General features: G+C 35.6%; 1 protein-coding gene, 1 long non-coding RNA gene and 1 other non-coding gene across 5 annotated transcripts; 2 read left to right on the forward strand and 1 right to left on the reverse strand.

Annotated features, from left to right (window-relative positions):
* LOC109719551 lies at positions 2,867-5,570 on the forward strand. Of its 2 annotated transcripts, none has more exons than XR_002218734.1 (3): positions 2,867-2,922; positions 3,421-3,626; positions 5,338-5,570. It is a non-coding gene; the product is annotated as an uncharacterized LOC109719551 (long non-coding RNA). The 2 variants fall into 2 exon arrangements; XR_002218735.1 differs by lacking the exon at positions 2,867-2,922 and adding an exon at positions 3,226-3,246.
* On the reverse strand, positions 9,117-17,907 carry LOC109719483 (dentin sialophosphoprotein). Of its 2 annotated transcripts, XM_020246207.1 has the most exons (9): positions 17,831-17,907; positions 17,641-17,731; positions 17,070-17,495; positions 14,380-16,496; positions 12,617-12,886; positions 12,159-12,239; positions 9,977-10,088; positions 9,815-9,881; positions 9,117-9,418 (listed from the first exon to the last, which is right to left on the reverse strand). In XM_020246207.1, the coding sequence occupies exons 2-9, from the start codon at positions 17,705-17,707 to the stop codon at positions 9,319-9,321; spliced, it is 3,240 nt and encodes a 1,079-aa protein (XP_020101796.1). In that variant the 5' UTR covers positions 17,708-17,731; positions 17,831-17,907; the 3' UTR covers positions 9,117-9,318. The 2 variants fall into 2 exon arrangements, 1 of the variants encoding a protein (XP_020101796.1); XR_002218716.1 differs by lacking the exon at positions 9,117-9,418 and having other exon boundaries at positions 9,977-10,114.
* TRNAP-AGG lies at positions 17,982-18,053 on the forward strand. The gene has a single exon. It is a non-coding gene; the product is annotated as a tRNA-Pro (tRNA).

A 22,275-nucleotide genomic window follows, 5' to 3' on the forward strand; every position in this document is an offset into this window, starting at 1 on the left:
AAATTCCAAATTTCAAATTTCAAATTTCAAATTTCAAGTTTTAAATTTTAAAATTAAAATTTGTATTTTAATTTCTGAATTTTAAATTTAGATTTTTAATTTTTAATTTTATATTTATATTTATTTTTATATTTTAGATTTTAAATTTATAAATTTCATATTTATAATTTAAATTAAAATATTAAATTTATATTTTTGTTCAAATTTAAAATTTAAAATTTAAATTTTAAATTTTAAATTTTAAAAAATTAAATTATTTAAAATAAAATTTAGTAAAAAAATATTATTTGTAAATAGTAAAAAAGAAAGTTTACAAAATATTACTAAGGACAATTTTGGAATAGATTTATTGTCTAGATTACTGAATTTTGTAGACAGAACCAAACATAGTATTGCTATAAATACAGCAATTCAGTTTTACATTACTGTATTAAACCAAACACGTTAATGCAGTATAAGTAGTAATCTCATTTAGAAATTCAAAATGCTTGGATATATCGAAATACTCTGTAATATTACATAACTTGAACCAAACGCGCCCTTAATAGCATAAAGCTATTGGTGCTATTAGTTTTTTTTGCCTTTGGATTGAGAAATGTGCGGTTAGAATGATGTAAGCCCCGTAGGATTGAGTGGGTGGTTGGTTGAATAATATAATCTAACGGGTAAAAATAATCAAAGGGTTAATTTCGTTTATTTTGGTTCTAATTCTTGTGTTGTTTTTGGTTACATATTTTCTTGTTTACCTGGAACTTCTTTGTTCATGTTGCTTCTTCGTTCGGACAGAGGAGACTTTGTCCGTTCGGCGGGTCTATTAGCGTCCCGTGAACTTCCGCTGTGACTTCAGGGCGTGACTCTCTCTCTCTCTCTCTCTCTCTCTCTCTCTCTCTCTCTCTCTCTCTCTCTGTGTGTGTGTGTGTGTGTGTGTGTGTAGTCCGGCTACTATACTCTTATGAGCATGATCGCCTTCATACCCATAAGTCGTTTTCGATGATAGAGCTTCCGAATCGACAACTCATACCGTTAAACATTATCTAGAGTTTTAAAATTTTTAAAAATCAAATTTTATAACTTTTCGACATCATTTATTTTATGATCAAAAGATCTCAAAATTAACAATTTTTAACGGCTTGTATGAGATACTTGCTAGTTTAACGGCGTAAATGAATCGGAATCGGTTGAACTTTTGATAAAAAAATTTTATTCACTATCTAAATAAAGATCAATAATTCCGATCTTAAATTGAAGGATCCAATCATCCATTTTTAGTACGTCGTTCGATTTTGACTGTTCATTTTATGCCCACGTGATGGATTTTATTATGATTTCAAAAAATTACAAAATTTAATTTTTAGAAAATTCAAATAATTTAGATCATATTTAACAAAGTGGATCGTAAATTTGAAAGCTCAAGCTCAATCATCAAAAATAAATTATGAATACAAAGGGCTCTACACGTAAGAGTATAGTAGCTCTCTCTCTCTCTCTCTCTCTCTAGAGAGAGAGAGAGTTGGGCTAGAATACTATTAATAGTATTTGCCCCCTTTTGCTATCAATTTTAGCCTTTCGATCAATTTCTTTGATCATTTCTAACCATTGTATTAAATATTATAACCCAGTGAGTGCCACTCAACCTTAGGGGGACCACTCAACCCTAAAGGACTAATATCATCCTAACCCTACAATTTATCATCCAAAAGGTAAAAACTTGATAGCAAAAGGGGGCAAAAACTATTAATAGTATTCTAGCTCAACAATTTCTCTTCTCTCTCACCCTAACCGCTCGGCAAAATTGCTGGATGGTTATGTAGTTAGGAGTACTATATATATATATATATATATATATATATATATATATTAAATGGTGAGTTGAATGAGGTTGAGATAAGGTGGTGACAATGTTCTAGGAGACAATGGCCATGCATGTAATTTGGAGAGATATGGGAAATGAGAGCAAGGAAAGACCCTTATATTACTCTCTTAATGCATGGACATGTTTTGTATTTATTTATGAGGCAAACTTATCAAAGTACATTACTGTTGTTTGGTACCACATATGTTTTGTAATGCATATATGAATGGTGGGAAAAGGAAATTATTAATAAAGAAGTTATATAGTGAATGAACACATACATACATAATATATATACAAGAAATATTATTTGCTTGTCATGTTTTGGGGTGGAGCCCAAGATTGTGACAGGAGACCTTTATGTCTCAACTTCGATTTGGGGAGGATGAGATTAGGTTGGACACTGCAAGTGAAGGGATTAACTATATATATAAGAAGTCAACAAATTAACATAAGTATATAGGTGCAATTTCTACTTTTAGGCACTTCAATCCATGATCTTAGTACTTTATTAACTCTATGACTTAACTCTATGTCCTAAATTAAAAGAACAAAAAAATGGTAGTGCGGGAGAAAAATAGAAGGAGAAACAAGAAATCAGGAATAGTGTCTAGCAATAGTCAAACAATATTTAAGATGCAAATTAAATTTTGGAGCTTCTGCGGTGAAAAAAACTTGATTTTGGCTTCAAGACTTGTAAAATAAAATAAAATAAAATGAAAATANGGACAGTTCGCAGTGACCAAACGGGGTCGAAACTGAAATGTTAAAATTTCAGTGGACTTGTTAAGTAAAAACGAACATTCCTGTCAAATTTGAGCTCAATCGGACTTTCGGAAGGGCCTGCGAAAGGTATTTGATCCGTGTCGCGAAACGGATAAGTCGAGGGGCATTTTGGTAACTTGGACAGGTTTAGTGGAATTCCACTAACCAGCCAGGCTCCCCTCCATCCTTATCCCCTCTGCCATCTCTCCATTCTGTCTACGTAGAGAGAGAGAAGGAGGAAAGAAGAGAAGAAAAGAAAAGAGAGGAAGAAGAAGAAGAAGAGAAAAGAAAGAAGATGAAAAGAGGTAAGTTTAACCTCTCCCTGCATCTCTCTCCCTCTCATCTCTCCCTGCTGCTACTGGTTGTAGCAGCAGTAGCTTCAGCAGTTAGCTTCAGTAGCAGTCAGCAGCAGCTGCTTCAGCAGCAGTCAGCAGCAGCTGCTTCAGCAGCTTGCGCAGGGAGTAGCAGCAGCAGCTTCAGCAGCAGGCAGTGAGCAGCAGCAGCAGGAGCTTCAGCAGCAACAGTAGCTTCAGCTGCAGGGAAGAAAGAAAAGAAAGAAACTGCAGCAGGGAAAAGAAAGAAAGGAAGAAAAGAATGAAAGAAAGAAAGAAAGAAAAGAAAGAAAGCAAGTAAGGAAGAAAGAAAGAAAAAGAAATAGAAGAGAGGAAAAATGAAAGAAAGAAAAAGAGAAAGAACGAGTTGAAAGAACTCGATGTAATTGTGAAATTGCAATTGCAAAGAAAGTGAAATTGCATTGAAATGGGTTTGTATTGAAAATTGACCCCAATAATGCACTTTTGCAGGATAGAAGCCCTGACATGAAATTGACCTCGTACAAACCTAATTGGGGGTAAAAGAAACGCGCTGGCGAAGTCGGTTCGGCAATCCGTCGCTCCTACGCGAAGATATCGCCAAAACGGCGTTTTCGGCATCAATAGTCACAAGCGCGGGTCGCGGCTCTTGGAAAAGTACTCGAAGTGAATTTCTCCCATTCCGGCATCAAAGAAAGGTGGGTTGTGCTTACCGAAGTGATTAGGTCACTTCCATGCCAAAGTAAAGTATGAATTCAATTGACGCATATATGTGTAGCGATAGTTCATGAACATGAGTATTGAACTGAAAGCATGAGTTATATAAGTTGCTTATCGATAGAATATGTACATGACTATAGTGATAATCCTGTATGATTATTTATGTGCGACAAACATGCTAGAGGCATATGAATGCATGACTTGTGGGTGCTAGTTACAAAAAGGGCTAAATATATATGAAAATGAACGCGAGAGACATAAGAATGAATATATATATATGAACGGGAAAGCCATAGTTATGCTAAATTCATATGTTCATGATATGTAAATGTTGAACTTGTAAATATCATGTTGAACCTGTAAAAGCCAAGGGCATGTAAATTGAATATGAAATGTGAACCTAGATGCTATTGTCGACACTTAAAAGCGAATATTTGAGGCATGTGCCCAAACATATGTGAAAATGAATATATTATAGTTCAAGCTATATGAACGTCGATAATGATTAGAAACCTCGATGGCAATAAGTATATAATCTGTAGACCTCACGTGAAATCCCTAAGTATTGGGTATAAATCGACAACTCCAATTGAGTAGAAATCTAAACGGTAACGAGGTAAATGAAACTGTGCATGAACCTAGAGTTATTAAACCTAGGTTGGACATTGAATAGCTCGAGTGGCATGAACCTAGTGTTATTAAACATAGGTTGGACATGAAATAAGCCTAGTGTTATTGAACATTGGTCGAACATTAACCTAGTGTCATTGGACCTAGGTCGAGTATGTAAACCTAGAGTTGAGATCTAGGAGAAAGTATATAAAACCTAGTATAGGTGAACCTAGGTTATGATGTAAAGAACCACTTAGTAAAATTAAACTAAGTTATGAATTATAGTGGCAGTAGGACCACTAGAAAGTGAATAGTATAGACCTAAGAAGGTCGTCAACATAGGGTCAGTGAGTAAACCCTTAAGTTGTGAAATGGATTCCGGAATCCTTAGGAATGGTGTGATGGCAGAAATAGAATCTTAACTACGGGATTGACGGTTCTCCTCTCCCGGTAGTGATTCAACGGGATTGACGGTTCTCCTCTCCCGGAGCTAACGGGTTTGACGGTTCTCCTCGCCCGTTGAGCTTGAGCGACTTAGGGTCACGGGGATCGACGGTTCTCCTCTCCCTGTGATGGACCTAGTGTCGCGTGGACTTAAGGCTGAGGTGTTGTGAGACGTCCTTCACCTCGAGCCTGACTTGACGCGGTACTCCGCGGTTGATTGACTCAAGACCGAGTCGAGTGGCTAGATGGCTAAGGTAAAGTAACCTTAGGAAAGAATCGCCAGTGAGTACAGTAAGAATAAAGAATAAAGCATAAAGAAAAGAATAAAGAAAATAGCTAATGAATGAAACTAGCTAAGAAAGAATAAAACGGCTACAAGTAAAGAATGGCTAATGATATAAAGTAGAATCAAGTAAGCTACTTTCATGATTTACAGGTATTGCATAGTGCATAGCAGCGAGGCAAGGTATGGTTCTATTTGTTGCATCGTTAAATATCTATCTATCTATTTGTTGAACTAACCTACTGTTGCCTCCTTTGGACCTGGTGGGTCGAGCTCTTCTCTTGGGTGGCCGTACCCACTGGGAACTATATTTATATAGTTCTCACCCCCGTGTTGTTTTGGGGGTACAGGTTACACGCGAGCGGCGCGGCGGCGCGAGGACAGGGCGTAGCTTCGTAGATAGCGCCCCACCACTGAGACTGAGATAGCAACACCCTGAAGAGGTCAAGTTCAGAGTTCAAATGGAAAGAAACAAAATTGTAGTAATTTGTATAAGTTTCGTATTAACTTAAAAGCATATGTGGTTATGTAAATGTAAAATATTGTAAATGTAAAAGAATCTCTGAGATGAATGCTTGTAATAGCATAGATTGCACTTTATGTTTTCGATACATATGCAATCTACATACTTGCTACAGTTCCTGTTTGGAACCTCTTGTATTGCATTGTTTAGATTGTTGACGCCTAGAACGTACAGGGGAGGCTCTGTCCGTTCGGCGGTCAGTCGACGAGCCCGAATCCGACCAAATAGGCGGAGCTCGGGGCGTGACACCATTTCAGCGCCACGAAGGCATCGTTTCAACACCAGCTAGTTATGCAATTAAATTTAAATTTTATATTATAAATTTAAATTTAAATTTAAATTTAAATTATATTTTGAATTAAATTATAAATTCAAAGAAATATTTTTAATTTAAAATTTAAATATGAAATTTGATTTCGGATTCAAATTTAAATTCAAATTCAAATTCAAATTCAAATTTTGTATTTAATTTTAAATTCAAATTCACATTTTGAATTTTTAATTCTAATTTAATTTCAAACTTCGATTTGAAATTTCAAAATCAATATGTGAATTTGAATTCAAAGTTTAAATTCAAATTTAGAATTGGAATTTCAAATTCAAAATGTGAATTTGAATTCGAAGTTTTAATTCAAATTTAGAATTGGAATCAAATCTTAAATTCAAATTTAAAATTTGAATTCAAATTTAAAATTTAAAATTTAAATTTTGAATATGATTTTAAATTTAAATTCAAATCTTAAATTTAAATATAGTTTCAAAACTTTCATTTTAAATGCAAATTGAAATATCAAAATCAAAATCAAAATTTTATGTTTGAATTCAAATTTTAAATTCAATTTAAAATTCAAATTAAAATTTGATTTTCAATTCAAAATTTTAATAGAGCTTTAAATCAAAATTGTATTTAGAAATTCAAATTCAAAATTCTAATGTCTAGATGCTTCGAGTGTTATAGATTATATTCAATGATGCCGATTGTCAATTGGGACTCTATCATCAAAACAAATGGATGACAACGAACCGTTTGCTATTGGTAGCATTCCAACTCAACTCTATATATATGCTACCAACTCAACTCTCTCTCTCTCTTCTCCACAGTATGTGCGTCTCTTCTAACAACTCTATCGGACATGGTACAAGCGATCTTCTCTTCCCCTCTCCCTCCTTCTATCCCTCATACAAGCCATACGCCACTCTCGACGTCTCCCGGTCATTCATCTCTCTTCTCCTATCTCTTCTCTCTCCTCTATATATGAATATATTATAGTTAGCTAGAAATACTACTGTGGTAAGCAAACCGGCACTTTTGCCACCCATTTGTTTTTCGATGATAGAGCCTCCCCAAATGAATGATCGGACACCATGAACATGATCTATACTATTTGAGAGTATTTTAGAAATCAAATTTCATACTTCGCAAGTTGTTCTCATAATGCCATCGATGACAGCAAAAATGAACGGCTGAAATTGAATATTCTTTAAAAAATGATGCAAGGAGTTGTAATCAGATCAAGAGTTATAAGATCTTATTTTAAATAGTTTTAGAATTTTCTACAAAAAATGTTAATTGATTTGGACTACTCTTTACGCGTTAAACGAAAAAACGCACTCATATCGACCATTAAAACTATAAAATTTTGAAACCCTAATTGTAATTAGGCATAATGAGTAAAAAAGAATTTAAAATTGAATTTCTAACACTTCAAGTGGTATAATCTCAGTCAACGATGACCGATCGTCGATTTGGAAAGCTACCATCATAAAAAACAAATGGTGTGCAATAAGTGCCGGTTTGCTATCGATAGTATTCGAGCTCAACTCTGCTCTCTCTCGTCTCTCTCTTCTCTCGTCATATCTCTCTCTCTCTCTATATTATATATATATTATAAGAGAGAGAGAGACGACAGGAGAGAGGAGAGCAAGAGAGAGAGAGAGAGAGAGAGAGAGAGAGAGAGAGAGAGAGTTGGACTGGGCTACTATTAGTAGCAAAATTTCATTGTTACTACCAATTTTTTAGCCTTTGGATCAACTCTTTTCATTATTTCTAACCATTGGATTAAATACTATAACCTAGTGGGGACCACTGAACCCTAGGTTGACCACTCAACTTTAACCGACTAATATCATCCTGACTCTACAATGTTTCATCCAAGGGTTAAAAACTTGATAGCAAAAAGAGCGTTTTACTATTAATAGTATTCCAGCCTAATTCTCTCTCTCTCTCTCTCTATATATATATATGGTTTATCTGGTATATAATTAATAGTAAATGAATAGTACTTACTATCAATTTTGTGCCCTTCAAATTAATGCTATTCTACGTACTCTCACTAAATCCTACACATTCAAGACATAAAAACTCGATAATAAATACTATTTCAATATTATGAATAATATTCTAGTAGCATTCTCTCTCTCTCTCTATATATACATTTATATTTACTAGTTGAGTGTACGTGCAAATACACGTAATAATTATTTTAATTTATTTTAAATCAATATAAATTTGTATATCGTATTTATCTAAAAAATTATAATAAAAAAATTATATTATATAAATTTATATGTTACAGTTTATTAGAAAATATTTGCAATATCCTATATTGTTCTTTTTTTTAATATATACATTTAATATTTTTATCTATTTTTTATTTTTGATGAATCTAAAATTTAAGTATGTGTTTCAAATTACATTTTACTTTAAAATTTAAAATTAATTTTAATACACTATAATTAATTTTTAAATTGTTAATTCAAATTTGATATCAAAAATTAAATTTAATTCACGATTTAAACTTGATTTTTAATTTTAATTTAAATATATGAATATAAATGCTATTTTTTAACATATGAATCATAACCATTTATTTTTATTTGAAATATTTTTTAACAAATTGATTATAATCATTCGGAAGATTGGATTATAGATGGATAATAATGCTATTTTTTAATAGATTGATCATAATCATTCATCCTTACTTGAGATATTTTTTGACAAATGGATCATAATCGTTCGCAGGAAATATTCTTTTATTTCTTATTTTTAATTTTAATTTAAATAGATTGATAGGAATATTATTTTTTAACATATTAATCATAATCGTTCATTTCCATTTAAAATATTTTTTAACAAATTAATCATAATCGTTCGTAGGATTAGATTTATAGATAGATAGGAATACTATTTTTTAACAGATCATAATCATTCGTTCTTATTTAAGATATTTTTTTAACAAATTAATTATAACTGTTCGTTTTTGAGATTTTTTTTAATAAATTGATTATAATCATTCATAGAAAATATTTTTTTATTCTTTTTTAGATTCCATCTGTCATTGTCGAAATTGCTATACGCTTTTATATATAGTATAGTATAAATATAGATAGTTATACTCCATTTGGAATTGTAAGGAAAATGCATTTTGTATGGATAAAAAGTGTGATAAAAAAAGCTTTTATAAAGATACAATGATGTGTAGATTGCGAAATAAAGTTGTGGTGGAATTTTAACAATTTCTTTGAAAAAAAAAAAAAAAAAAAACATATTGTTTACACGCTTTTCCCCTAGCTCTTTTTGGTACAATAACGTACATCACGAGCCAATAACGAGGAATAGAACTCTCTGCATTTGAGGAAAGAATAAATACAAGCTGCGCAAGCAACCTCGCAGGAACTCAGAATAGAAAGCTAAATTCAGAATAAAAAAGATCTTACTATACAATGATCACAGAAAAGCAAAGACCTAGGATAATACATACACAAGTAACAGAAGAAAACCCCCCTCCCAAAACAAGGTTCAATGGAGCTACGAACATTTGTTTACCGGAAGAAACTGCCCGTCATCCTTGTTTCTCAGCCATAAAGTCGAGCGGGTCCTTTTGATGTGATTGGAGAAGAGTCGATGCCTGCACAGAGAGAGAGAGAGAGAGAGAGAGATAAAAGAGGAGTTATAACTAAAAGAAAAGCAGCAGCTTATTTTTCTGGCTTCTCAAGCTGCTCTCTACTCCAGAAAGCAAAAACTTTAGAAGGCCAGTTGTAAACGGTGAACAGACGATCAAAAGCTTCTGCCACAGAAAGCTAAAATGAGTTTTTGGGTCTAAAAAGCAAAAGCTCGAATGTGGAATTTCTACTTCTGTTGCTGTGCAAAGCGGTTAATGCATTCATTAGAAAGCCTTTAATGCTTTTCTGAACAAATCTAGTGCTGTTAATACATTCATTAGAAAGCCTTTAATGCTTTTCTGAACAACTCTAGTCAAATAGCACAAATCCTTTAGGAGAGTGTTCACTTGACAGATACTGACCTCTCATACTCCAGCTTTTGGATGACTATACCATTCAGCACAAGTTCCGAGCTGAAAATCCCTGCGTCTGTTGGGTTGACATGCACAACAAATTGAGTTGTGTGTTGAATATGTACTTATGTAGAGTACAATTTTCTAATATCAGAAAGAGAGGAGCATTACCTTTCTCAAGCAATGGTATGCAAATATCATAATCTTCTTCGGAAGAGATAATCAACAGGTCATCCGGAACTTTCTCGTCCTTTATAACGGATCTCCCTATCCTTTCCATAGGCTGCGAAAGGTTTCATTCTCAGCGATCTTGAATAACAAGAAATGTGATGAATACCAATACAACACCAAGGTAGGAGGATAACATGCATCAGTTTGCTGCTATTTGCAGTCAGCTAATTGGTAAATAGTATGATGTCGATGAACAAAATAGTGTGGCTTAGAATGGAGAGAATGTTTTAATAGAAAATAAATAGGCACCTCTGAAATTAGCGACCGCTAAGAAGTGTTTGCTTCTTAAAAGAGAGATAAGGAAGGCGAGGTGGGAAAGAGGCCAATAGCATGTTATACAATATCTGCTAGATAATTTGTGGTTCTGGCATTTAAAAATTGTGTTTTTCATTTTCAGCTAAAAAGTCTCAAGAAATTAGAAAGAATTTCTAAGACAGTCCCTAAACCCTTCTCTTGTTTTTCCATCTTATAAGCTATTTACTTTCTTCATTGATCAAAGGGGCTGAAGTGGGAGGAAAAAAATAAAGAGAAAAAGAAATCGAAATATCAAATAAACCATATCTTGACTGAAAACCAACAATTATTCTTCAAACACCTCGAAGTTTACCATGATTTTGTAATTGTAAGCTAAAATGGCTTTTTCTTTTTCTTTTTCTTTTTTTTTTTGACCTAATGTAAAGGAAGCTGCGTTCCAAAATGTCTGATATTTATTCAAGAGTTATCACTTTAAATGGCTCCATTTATTATGATTTAAGTCCTTTTAAGATGATTTATGTTTTATGCAGTTAATCTAAATGACAGAAAAATTGCACAATAGCACCATGCTGATGAGTTTTGTATTTCTTCAATATCTGCTATTGTAGCTGCCTAACAGATTTTAAGTCCAATTAACCAATGAGGCTTGAAATCCATTCCATTAAAAAAACCAACACCCTAAGAGAAACTTTTGCTTCTTAAAGATCTTATTGCCGTACAAGAAAATGTTTTCAAAGAAGACTCATCTGCGTAGATTCTTAAAAATATCTGACATCTAAACTTTCAGAACCAAGGTATTGTTTTGGCCTCAGTTTCAGTTCTCGCCCAAGCACAAGCATCAGTTTATTCGATTCAAAAGAATCGAATACAAATATAGAGAATCAGAATAATCATAATAAACTTGGTTTTTCATAATTTGTAATATTATTCTAAATGGCATGTTATGCTACTTTAAAAGGAACATAAGTAACCACTATTTGTCTTATCACATGAGATCAAAGTATTCAGTAGAATAAATGGAAAAAAACCATAAATGATCAAAGTTAATCCAATCGACTAGTTTAAGCTGATTGGGTTTGACAACTGGATACACTATAAAACTGAGTCATATAGATACATCCTGCTAACATGTTTTGATTTTCAATTGGGCTCTGTTTTGATCAGAAACGACCAACACACCAAAATGTTTCAGTTTCATTTTTAGTCTCTGCCAAAAACTCAAGCCATGTTCGGAACAGAGTCCTGCAAACTATTGACAAACTTTCCAAACTTCTTAAGAATCAAGACGGTTATTGCCAGTACATACAGTAAACCACCATTCCTGCTCTATGAGAAACTTCAGCTCTTAGAAGAAAGTGATTTTCTCAAATAATATCAAAACACGAGGTTCTGGGTTTGAGTCCTGCCTAGCTCATAAGCTATTTAATTATAAAAACAACCTCCACCCATCAAACAGAGGTCCACCTTGTGCCTATTAAAAAGTCTCAGACCTAGAAGTGGTGGAAGTGTTAAATTAACCAGGCCAAGAAGTGACGGGAAGTGTTAAGTTAAAATAACTGTTTTTCTCTAAAAACTTAAGCTGCCAGAGAATAGTGCTTTAGTTTATGACCAATGCTAGTATACAGAGATAACAAGATAAACTAGGGAACATCCAACAACATATCATCTTTATTTTTTATCTTACATTTAATATGCAAAGGCATCCTGCCAACAGGTGCACCCAAGAATTAGGTTATAATTATCTGTGTCAACCAAATATCACGAATGTAAAGATAAAAACAACTCGAAAAGTCAAAAGTAAATAATTCTAAAGAAGCCTCTAAAGGGATAAGTTCTATGAAGACAAAATGACGAATAGCACAATTACCTGCCCGCCCGCTGCTTTAACCAAACTTGCAATAAGCTCTTGGCTTGGTTTCACATTTGCAGTTATGAATACTCGTTTGCCCTGCAAGTGTTTCCAGAGAAGGAGAAAATCGCTTAGCTGAATCCCTGAAAGTACTACAATGTGCCAATTGACCCTAGTGCTTGTTTGGCCTTATGGATTAGCTTTCTAACTTTGAAAAGCAGTGCCCTGGAGTTTGGCAAACAAAGAGTTTGGAGGCTTTTGTGTACTATGGCACGAAGCTAAAATGATATTCTAGGTCCCAAAAGAAGAAACTTCAAATCGAAGCTCCAAGTTCTGCTGTAACAGAAGCAACTAGGGGAGTCTTAATTAAAAAGTTGACACTGCTTCAAAGAGACTCCACAGTAATTCTTCTGAAGCTAAAGCCAGGCTACAAAGATGCTGAAAAAAGCTATCTAGTCCCATCAGAATGAATATACCTGCAAGAGTGCGCATTGGCATGCACGAGCCAATGAACCAGGCATGCTAAAACCAATCTCCTTTTCCTTCTTTGTGTCTCTCAATATATAGTTTTTCTCATCTATGAAACAGCTTGCCTGTCCACAGGCTTCAAGCCACAAAGGGGTGACCACGGGTTTACCAAGCGCCATTGCTTCTAGCATGTTCCTCGTGCGAACAAATTTATCTGCCACAAAGTGTGAAGCATCTGATATAGAAGCTGCGACAGATACTCCTAATCTTGCTAAAATCTACAAAGCAAAAACATCAAACAAAAAGGCCAATGTCAATAAATTTCTTTGACTAAAAGCATTTTGAATGGAAGAAATATTTACATTTATACCCCATGAAAATCATCTAATTCCACATCTACAGATATATCCTTGTAAAATTTGAATTTCCACATATGGCCTTCAGAAACTATATTTTTTCCTATATATATACCCTTGTACAGAGTAGAGCTAAATTACTTTAAGTATATGGGGTCATTTACACTCATGTCATATAGAGCCCAGAAAAATAATCTAATTGCATATCTACATATGTATCCTCGCAAAATTTGAATTTTCACATATGCCCTTCAAAAACTACATTTTTTTGCTACAAATATACCCTTGTGCGGAGTAGAGCTAAAATACTTAAGTACATGGGGTCATTTACACTCATGTCATTTTCGGTGATGCGGCATCCAAATCAACAATTGACACCAATAAGCACAATCTAGGCTATTTACATGAATCAAATTGACATCAATAAACACAATCTAGGCTATTTCAATGAATCAAATTTTGAGATTTTCCTACATGATTTACCTAGTGGTCAAGTGGTCCCAGATTCACGTTTTATTAAGGCTTAATTACACTATACAACATTGTACTTCACTGGTTTTTTCACTTTCTACGTTGTGCTACTTTTTTCTTTTTTTCAAAAGCACCACTCAACTATCCATTATTTTCAATCTCTACACTATAAGCAATAAACTATTATTTTAGATAAAAGCCGTTAAAAAGTACTAGTTGAAAGTGGAAGTGCATATATTCAGCTCATTTTAATAAAAAAAAAACAAAATACATGGTTGAAAATAGCTAGATAGAAGTTTTCAGCGAGTCTATCATGAAGATTAATTTTACATTTTTTTTACTATTTAGTCGTCCATCTTAATAAAGGTGTTAAATTTTGTCTAAAATAATAGATTTGCAAACAATAATATAGAGATTGGCAAGAATAAAACAGTTGAAGGATATCTATGAGAAAAGAAAATTATATAAAGTAGAAAAATAAAAATAAATCTAAAATACAATGGTTAGATTGATAAAATATAATAATACAATGGTGTCTTTGAAAACAAATTAGTACAATATAAATAATACTAAAGTACAGTGTAATAGGATGTAATTAAGATGAAGGTGTCAATTTTTATACCACTTAAATACTAGGAAAACGATGTCGAAGATTAACAAATTTGATTTCTAGAAAGTTCAAATAACTTAGATCAAGTTTAATGGTGTTGATAGTCGATTTGGATGTCCTATCGCCAGAAATGACTCCCCATTTATCTCCAGAAGTATTTTAGCTCTACTCCCCTTGCACATGCCAAGATGCGCCTCTCTAGAACTAATTAAACAAATTCTCAACTTAAGGATGTAAGAAGCTCTACTCACGAAAGTTTAATTTGAAAATTCAGATTCAAAGGGTTATACAGACATAGGGAAGTAGAAATTAGCTTAAACTGAACAATAATTACCTTTTTCTGCTGCTTGATTATATCATCGTCCAAATGATGGCTTAACAAAATACAAGTACTGGCCATATATTTTCTTCTTCTCAAATCTTTCCACTCTTTATTCGGTGATGCTTCAGGAGGTTCTAACCTAAGAAGTTCTCTAGCAATCGATGGCCTTGATAAGCCTTTATCCCATGCTCTTGAAGGACCTTGAGTTACGCAAATAGGCGAAACTTCCTCTACTACTTTGGATGTTGTTCTTCCTATACTAGATTGTCGAACCTTTTCGTTGGGCGAACCAGCTGAACCAGCTTTATCTAAACTTGGCGTACATGTGGGTTGATTAGAATTTTTCCCCGAAGAATGTGTTACTAGCAGAGAATGAACTGATGACCTTGTTCTCAACCCAGGGAGTATGGACCTAATATCTTCAGATGCTCTCATTGTAGAAGACGATCTTTTTTTCCTCTTCACTCTATCTAATATCTCAGAAACACTTCGTATGAAGACCCTTTTAGTTTTCTTGGAGGGCTGAGTGGCTGTCACTGGCTTAGTAGATATGGTATCAACTACCTTAGGTTGGTCTTTATTAGAATTAGAACATTTATTATCATTATTCACTGATCCAGGTTCATTGGTGACAAGCTCAACCTCAGTTCCTGCAGCCTTGCAAGTGTCATCCATCATCTCATTTCCATATTTCTCACTACCATTACACAAAATTTCAGCTTGTTTCACTAGATTCACTTTTTTGGAGCTCCTAGTGCAACAATTTCTAACTTTCACAGATGAAGTTTCAACCTTCTTTTTAGAGTTCGCTTGCTTTGAGTGCCTGGTTCGGTGGGCAATAGGTGAGCCATAGACACGATATTCCCCAGGTATAAATTCAAGTTGAGAACTTTTTTCCCCCTTTAAATTTGACTTCATCCTATTTGTTTCTGTTTCAAGGGTTTTTCCCTCCAAACTCCTTTTCCTTCTTGACCCTCTCAAATTCTCCGAAGAAATGATGGGTCTTTTGTCATCTGACTTGCTGGATAGCATCTTAATCCGTTTAGATCGTGTAGGGATGCCTTTTGAATCACGAGACCTCTTTCTACGAGAGACATTCTTTGAAGAATCCTTCACCCTCGCACTGTTGTCATTCCCATTCATGTCTCCACATTGTTTATCACCCTCCGCTGTATGTCTAATGGGAGAACCATGAACTAGGATTTGTATTGCTTCAGCGGCCATCTGCGTATCAGGGCCAATGTCATAATTTCCCTCCACTTGCTTCTCTAGGGATTTTGAGTTTGACTGTTCATCCAAATCTTTTGAAAGATTTCTCTTTGTTTTTGTTTGATGGATCCTTTTGCTTACTCCTGTATTCTGTATCAGTAACCTTGAATCTGAATGAGCTAAATTTGCCAATTTTCTACCTGTATTTGGGCTTGCATCGTCCTCCTTCCCACTCTTATCATATATGCCACTCCTGTTCTTTGGAGGATGACTTTGAGACTTACTGGCATCAACTTTACTCTTAAAGAAGAACTCTTTTCTTTTATGGAAGAATTCACCCCCTCCCTCATCCTCAAGACTGTCCACCCAATCAAAGATCCCTTCTTTCCCAACCGGGCTTACATGATCAACCTTTTCCGCTAAAAAGCGAACCCCTTTAGCACTAGAAATGGGAGGTGACTTCAAAACTGCAGCTTTTCCTCTATTCAAAGCCTCCTGAGATGGTTCGAAATCATTAATTGAAATGAACTTATCAACAACTTCCAATGCATTAGCCTGGGATAGATCGCCAGGTTCTTGCGATCCTACATAGCTTAGTCCTGCAATACCATGACCAATCGCAGGAAGATGAGTTGATTCCATTTTGCTTGTGCTTTCCTCCTCCTGAGGTGTCACATCATAAAAAAGCTTCTTCACAGTGTTGCTTTTACTTTTGTTTGCAGATCCCTCTTTGCTATAGCACTGTGTGAATTCATGGGAGTGGTCAATCGTATTGCCTTGGGTTTTATTTGTGCTGTCGTTACTGCATGTAGATCTTGAATCGGTATTTCTTGATTTAGAGAGGAAATTTTGGGCAGCTGCTAGAGCAGAAGAACGAATGGATGCCACACGTACTGAACTTAACCTTCTCTGCAAAGATCCTTAAATGAACATTTCACTTGTTAGTCTCTAAATAAACTTTCCACTATTCTTAAAAGCGGCGCACACACCTTATATGCACGTGCATATGTGGTTGTGGTCGTTTGGCCGCAGCACATCAGTCGCATCCGCATATAGCTTAGTAATGCATAATGAGCACATAAAAAAATAATAAACTATGTTCTATATAACATTGAAACTTTCACATTTCTTTTTCACTTTCTTAGAGCCATAGGGTCTCCAAATAACAAAAGAATATCAATGTCTCTAGTAAGAAGTTTAATTCATATGTCACGCAAATGGCAATTGACCGAAACACTACGGTATTAAAATGTTATTACATATGTTTATTCTTCACTTTCTTCTTTCATTCCATTTACTAGTAAATATTATTTGAATTTTCGAAACTTTTGCTATAAACAATAACATTTTTTTGTATAGCTCAAGGTCGGTTTCTTATCTTCTACTACTTGTGTTACATTTTTCAATATACATGCGCTCAACACATGCGCAAGTGTGTTAAATGTAAACTCATATTTCAGAAATTAATAAGCATGCAGAGAAAAGCGCATTACCTTCACCACCCTCCTCGTCATCAGTCGAAGCATCAGAATCCACCAAATTCTCATCCTTTCCGTCCCCTGAGCTCAAATTCTCATCTTTTGCTGTCTCCAATCCTAATTCAGCATCTTCTTCGGCCTTTCTCTCATTCCCCCCCGGCGTGGCCCCATCATCGGATAAACCCTCGTCCGCGCTCAGCACCGCGGTGCCCTCATCATTTTCATCATCATCAGCCGCCGCATCCTCCTCGCTCTCCTCGATCAATTGGGTCTTGCCCCAGTCACCAACATCGAAATCCCCATCCCCACCGGATCCCTCCGAATCATCTAGGGCTTGGGTTTCTCCATAAAGAACACCAGATTCCTTCACCAAATCACCATCACCAACATCCACACCACCGACGACATTCCGCTCGGCACCATCGAATCGAGTCTCAGGATCTGAAAAATCCCCAAAATTGGCGACCAAAACCCATGATCAAGAACGGCTCAAAAAGGCAAAAGGCGTCGCCTTTTCACCAAATCGTGAGAGGGAAAAAAAAAAAAAAAAACATCAAAAAAAAAGAGAGAGAAAGAAAAACAATACCACCGATCGAAGGGGAATCGGAGTCCAAGATTTGGGTTTCTTCGTTGTTTACGGGGGCGGCGACCATGGAGAGAGAGATTGTGAATCCAACCTAAAACAAACCCAATTGGGCGAACCAAAGCGATTATTGATGAGTCAAAAAGGAGAAAAATTGATCGAAAAAATCAGGGGGGAGAAGGGTTAATCGTACCTTTTTGGATTGGGGAGTGAGGGCGAGGGCGAGGGCGAAATCGATCGAGAGAGAGAGAGAAAAGGGTCGGGGGGAGAGGAGAGGGTTTTTGGAGGGAAATTAATTATTTAATTAATATTATATAAAAAAATATTTTATAAAACATAAAAAAGGGCATTTGGTCTAGTGGTATGATTCTCGCTTAGGGTGCGAGAGGTCCCGAGTTCAATTCTCGGAATGCCCCTTTTGTTTTATTAATTTAATTTTTTCCCTTTTGTTTTATTAATTTAATTTTCGTTTTTTCTACATTAAACTATTTTTTTTTGCCTATGGTTTTGGGGTTTAGATTTCTTTTATTTTCTACTGTTTTGGGGTTTAGATTTTTTTATATTGGCTAAATTACAAAAACCCTCTTATAAGTACCGATTTTTTTTTATTGGCGGCGGCGGGGGTATGTACGACGACGGCGGCGGTGGCGGCTACAAGCTGAAGAGGAAAGAGGAGGAGGAGGAAGAAGGAGGATGAGGAAGATGCAGGAGGAGGACAAGAAAGCGGAAGCGAAGGAGGAGGAAGAAGAAGAAAAAGAGAAATGATGTAAATTTTATCTAAAGAGTATAATTTTCGTCTAAGGAGTGTAATTCTCATCTCAAATAGTATAATTTCTGTCTTAAAAAGTACAACTTTTATTTAAAACAGTGCAAGAACTTTTAAAAATAGTGTAATTTTATTTTAACAGTGCAATTTTATTTTCTTCTTCCTTCTATAATTTTTGATCTTTTCTGTATGAAAAAAATATTTTTTTATTTTTTTATTTTTTCTCTCTATAATTTTTTTTTGTCACGACCTCTCCCTTGCCCTCTATCGCGGTCACCGCCCTCGCGGGAGTGTAACAATTTTTCTCCCCCTCCCTCGCCGGCGTGCTTCTCGACCCAAGAAGCACTTCCTCTTCGTCGCCGACGGCGGCAGTAAGGATGGCGGGTTTATTTGGCGGGTAGAAAATCTACTGCAGTGGAGGTGCTGCAGTGGAGGTGGAGGGCGAATGCGAAGGAAGAGAACACGGTACCATCCTCGCTATCATCGCGGATGGTCGCGGAGACGGTGGATGAGGGTCAGAGAGAGAAAAAAAAAAGAAAAAAAGAGGGTCGCGGCTCGGCCTCAGCGAAGTCGGAGGCGAGGAGGGCGGGGGGTGCATAGGCCAAGGCAAGGGAAGAGACGAGGCGGACCATTTCCGCCTCCGCCTCTGCCTTCGCCGCCTTCTTTGGAAAGAAANGCGAGGAGGGCGGGGGGTGCATAGGCCAAGGCAAGGGAAGAGACGAGGCGGACCATTTCCGCCTCCGCCTCTGCCTTCGCCGCCTTCTTTGGAAAAAAAAAAAAAAAAGAACGCGAGAAAAAAGAAAGGAGAGAGAAAAATGTATAAGGGTATTTTGGTCAGTTTGTTGAAAATTCAAACCGAATCTGCAAAATCGAAAAAGACAGCCTAATTTTGTAAAAGTTCAAAACTTGTAGATTTTTTTATGCAAATTGGTCTTAAATCATTGACAAAGTTAAAACTCTGGAAGGTGCAGCTGGATCACCTCCTTTTCAGGGAGAGCTAATGCTTATGCTTGTTGGGTATTTTGATTTGACACTGCTTCACACCCAAAAAGAAGCGAGCTACGTCTGAGCTAAGCTTGGATATTGAAGTCTTCTTTCGTTTCTCGACGGTGAAGTGAAGTAAGACCAAGCTCACCAGCTTATTATCCTAGGTCAGAACAAGTTAGTTGATAGGATCCCCTTTTTTACGTCCCCATGTCCCTCCCGTGTGGTGTGGCGACATGGGGACGTAAAAAGGAAAGAGAGGGATGGGGTTTTTCTTATTTTTGGCATAGCAGGCCTCCCATTGGGAAGCCCACACAACGGGCTATTAGCTCAGTGGTAGAGCGCGCCCCTGATAATTGCGTCGTTGTGCCTGGGCTGTGAGGGCTCTCAGAAGGTACTAAAATGAATATTCGATAAATCTATGTTGGGTATCTAAAGTTTTTTTTTGTATATAATTTAACAAAGTATTAACGAGGAACTGACGAAAAAAGAAAAATAAAACCACAGGTATTAAATTGATACACTTTGAACCATAGGATGCTAATGTAGGAAATGCGAAACCCCAGAGATGGTATTTGAAGTTTATCCTAAAATAAATTGTTTATACTGAATATTATATCCAACTCAAAAATATTTTTGTAACACCTAACAAAAAGAATTTGTGAATATCAATTTTACAATTGAAAGTATTTTTTTTTTCAAAATAATTTAACAGAAAAAAAAGTCCAATTTTTTATTAGTGCAATATCCTTACACCTACAGTATGGTGCTGATCCTTCATTAGTTTTATATAATAAAATCATTATCACTTATGCTTTTAAAAAAAATGACCATTAAAAATGGTCATTATTACTTGGAGATATGTTTGGCAATAACAAATGGCCATTTGCATGCAAAAACTTGATCAAATTATCCTTATTCCTCTTTCTATTTCATTTGCTTCTTTCCTGTAGCTTCATCTCTCTCCTCCTCTACCACCCCGACATTGCCGCGCTCCTCCCTGCCGCCTCCTCACCAACTCTCTCGTTGTCAACCTTGCCCTCAAATCCCACTTTCTTACCGACCTCTCCGCCCTCGCCGAGGGTTGCGCGTCTGCTGCTGCATAGGGCACCCTTGAAAAGGCTAGTGCCTCCTCCACAATCTCTGAACTTCGGCCGTGACATCTCGTCGGAGGTGGAGTAGTAGACATGCCTCGCATTCTATGACGCTGCGAGCCTCCTTAATTGCGCCCACCGTGCAAGCACTCTTTGAGACTGTAGGCGCTCATGTGACTTTAGAGCCAGTTTGCGAGCTAGGCCATGGTGACAAAATGACGGAGGCCTAAGTCGTGTTGAGAGAGGAGAAGCACAAGAACGAAAAGAGAAATAGGTTTATATAAAGGTAACACCCAAATCCAACTATGGCAGAAGATAATAAAATGTAAAATATCTCCAAATTTATCTCCAAATCCAAACAAATTAGAAATAACCAAATAACTCAACTCAAAATAGAGAAAATATACAACTTTCCAAAAATAACTTTAAAATGCAGGCCTAAATAGTTGAATTTCGGTTCCAAACTCGGCCAGAATAGCTTTGCGGTTCAAAGTATAGATCCCGGAAAGTATTTTCTGAATTAGGATTGCATGCTAAAAATGGACACCCGGGTAAAAAATTATATGGCCGTTTAAAAAAAATTCGCGCTGATTTTAAAAATTACATAATTCAACATGATTTTGGGTCCAAAAGTTAAATCACGCTTTTCTATAAACTTTTGCCGCATCACAAAATAGTGGTGGTGAGAGAGGAATGAGAGAGATAAATAAGTGCAATAAACTGTAAAATAAAAATAAAGTATAATTAATAAGATTAAAGAGTACAATATCCTCTCAAATAGTATAATATTTTTTCAAATTGTGCAACATTTTTTTTTTTTTTGAGAGATAGGTAGCACGCTACCCGCTTCGTTTGTTTCATTTAGAAATATACTTAGCTGGAAATGTGAATCAACTAGGATTCGAACTTTGTTTCATTAAAATATAGGCACCGTTTATATACACATTGCATGATTTTTAAAATATATTATAGTATTTGTATGTAATATAGTATATTATTTGTAATTTAGTATAAAAATCATGAAATATGTGTATAAATGATTTATATGTTGCACTATTTACATAAATATTGCACCATTTGGAAAATAATGTGATACAATTTGAAAAGATATTAGACTATTTAAAGAATATTCCATTCTTTTTTCTTTTTTTATTATTTAAAGCTTTTTTTTATATGTTAAGAATTTCGTTTCTCAAAAAAAAGAATAGCTGCAATAATGACAGTCAATTATATTTTTTAAGATATTTCATGTATACTAGTGTAGAGACCCGCGCGATGCGGCGGGTAAGAATATTTTAGTAAAAATTTACGGATTTAATAAACAAATAAAAATATGGAAACTGTTGGGAATCCGGTACTCGTCCCGGTACCGGATCTTGTGAATTCGCAACCCGCTCCGATACCGACTGCTGTGGATTCGGTACCGATTGTTGGGATTCCGCAACAGAAGCGTCAAATCGAATTTTTACCATAAACCCGTCTCCTCAGCAAAAGCTGATACAATCATAAAAGAGAGAAATATACAGGTAAAATAAGATTCATTAAATAAGAGAATATTACACCTGACTCCTCTTCTGCACAGAGTAGCTACAACCCGAGCCCTCTTTCTGAATCTCTTCTACCCTTCTCTCGTCTTCTATAACACCCAAAGAAGATAACCTCTCCACGTGCACCCGTGCACAAGGTGCACTCAAAGAATGGCTATTCTCTCTCTCTCTCTTTCTCTCTGGTACGGTAGCCCAAAAGCTCCGGCCGTACTTTCCAACTCTAAAAAAAGCCTCTAATGCATTATAT

Source organism: Ananas comosus, linkage group 13 (genome assembly GCF_001540865.1).
Source record: "Ananas comosus cultivar F153 linkage group 13, ASM154086v1, whole genome shotgun sequence".
NCBI lineage: Eukaryota > Viridiplantae > Streptophyta > Magnoliopsida > Poales > Bromeliaceae > Ananas > Ananas comosus.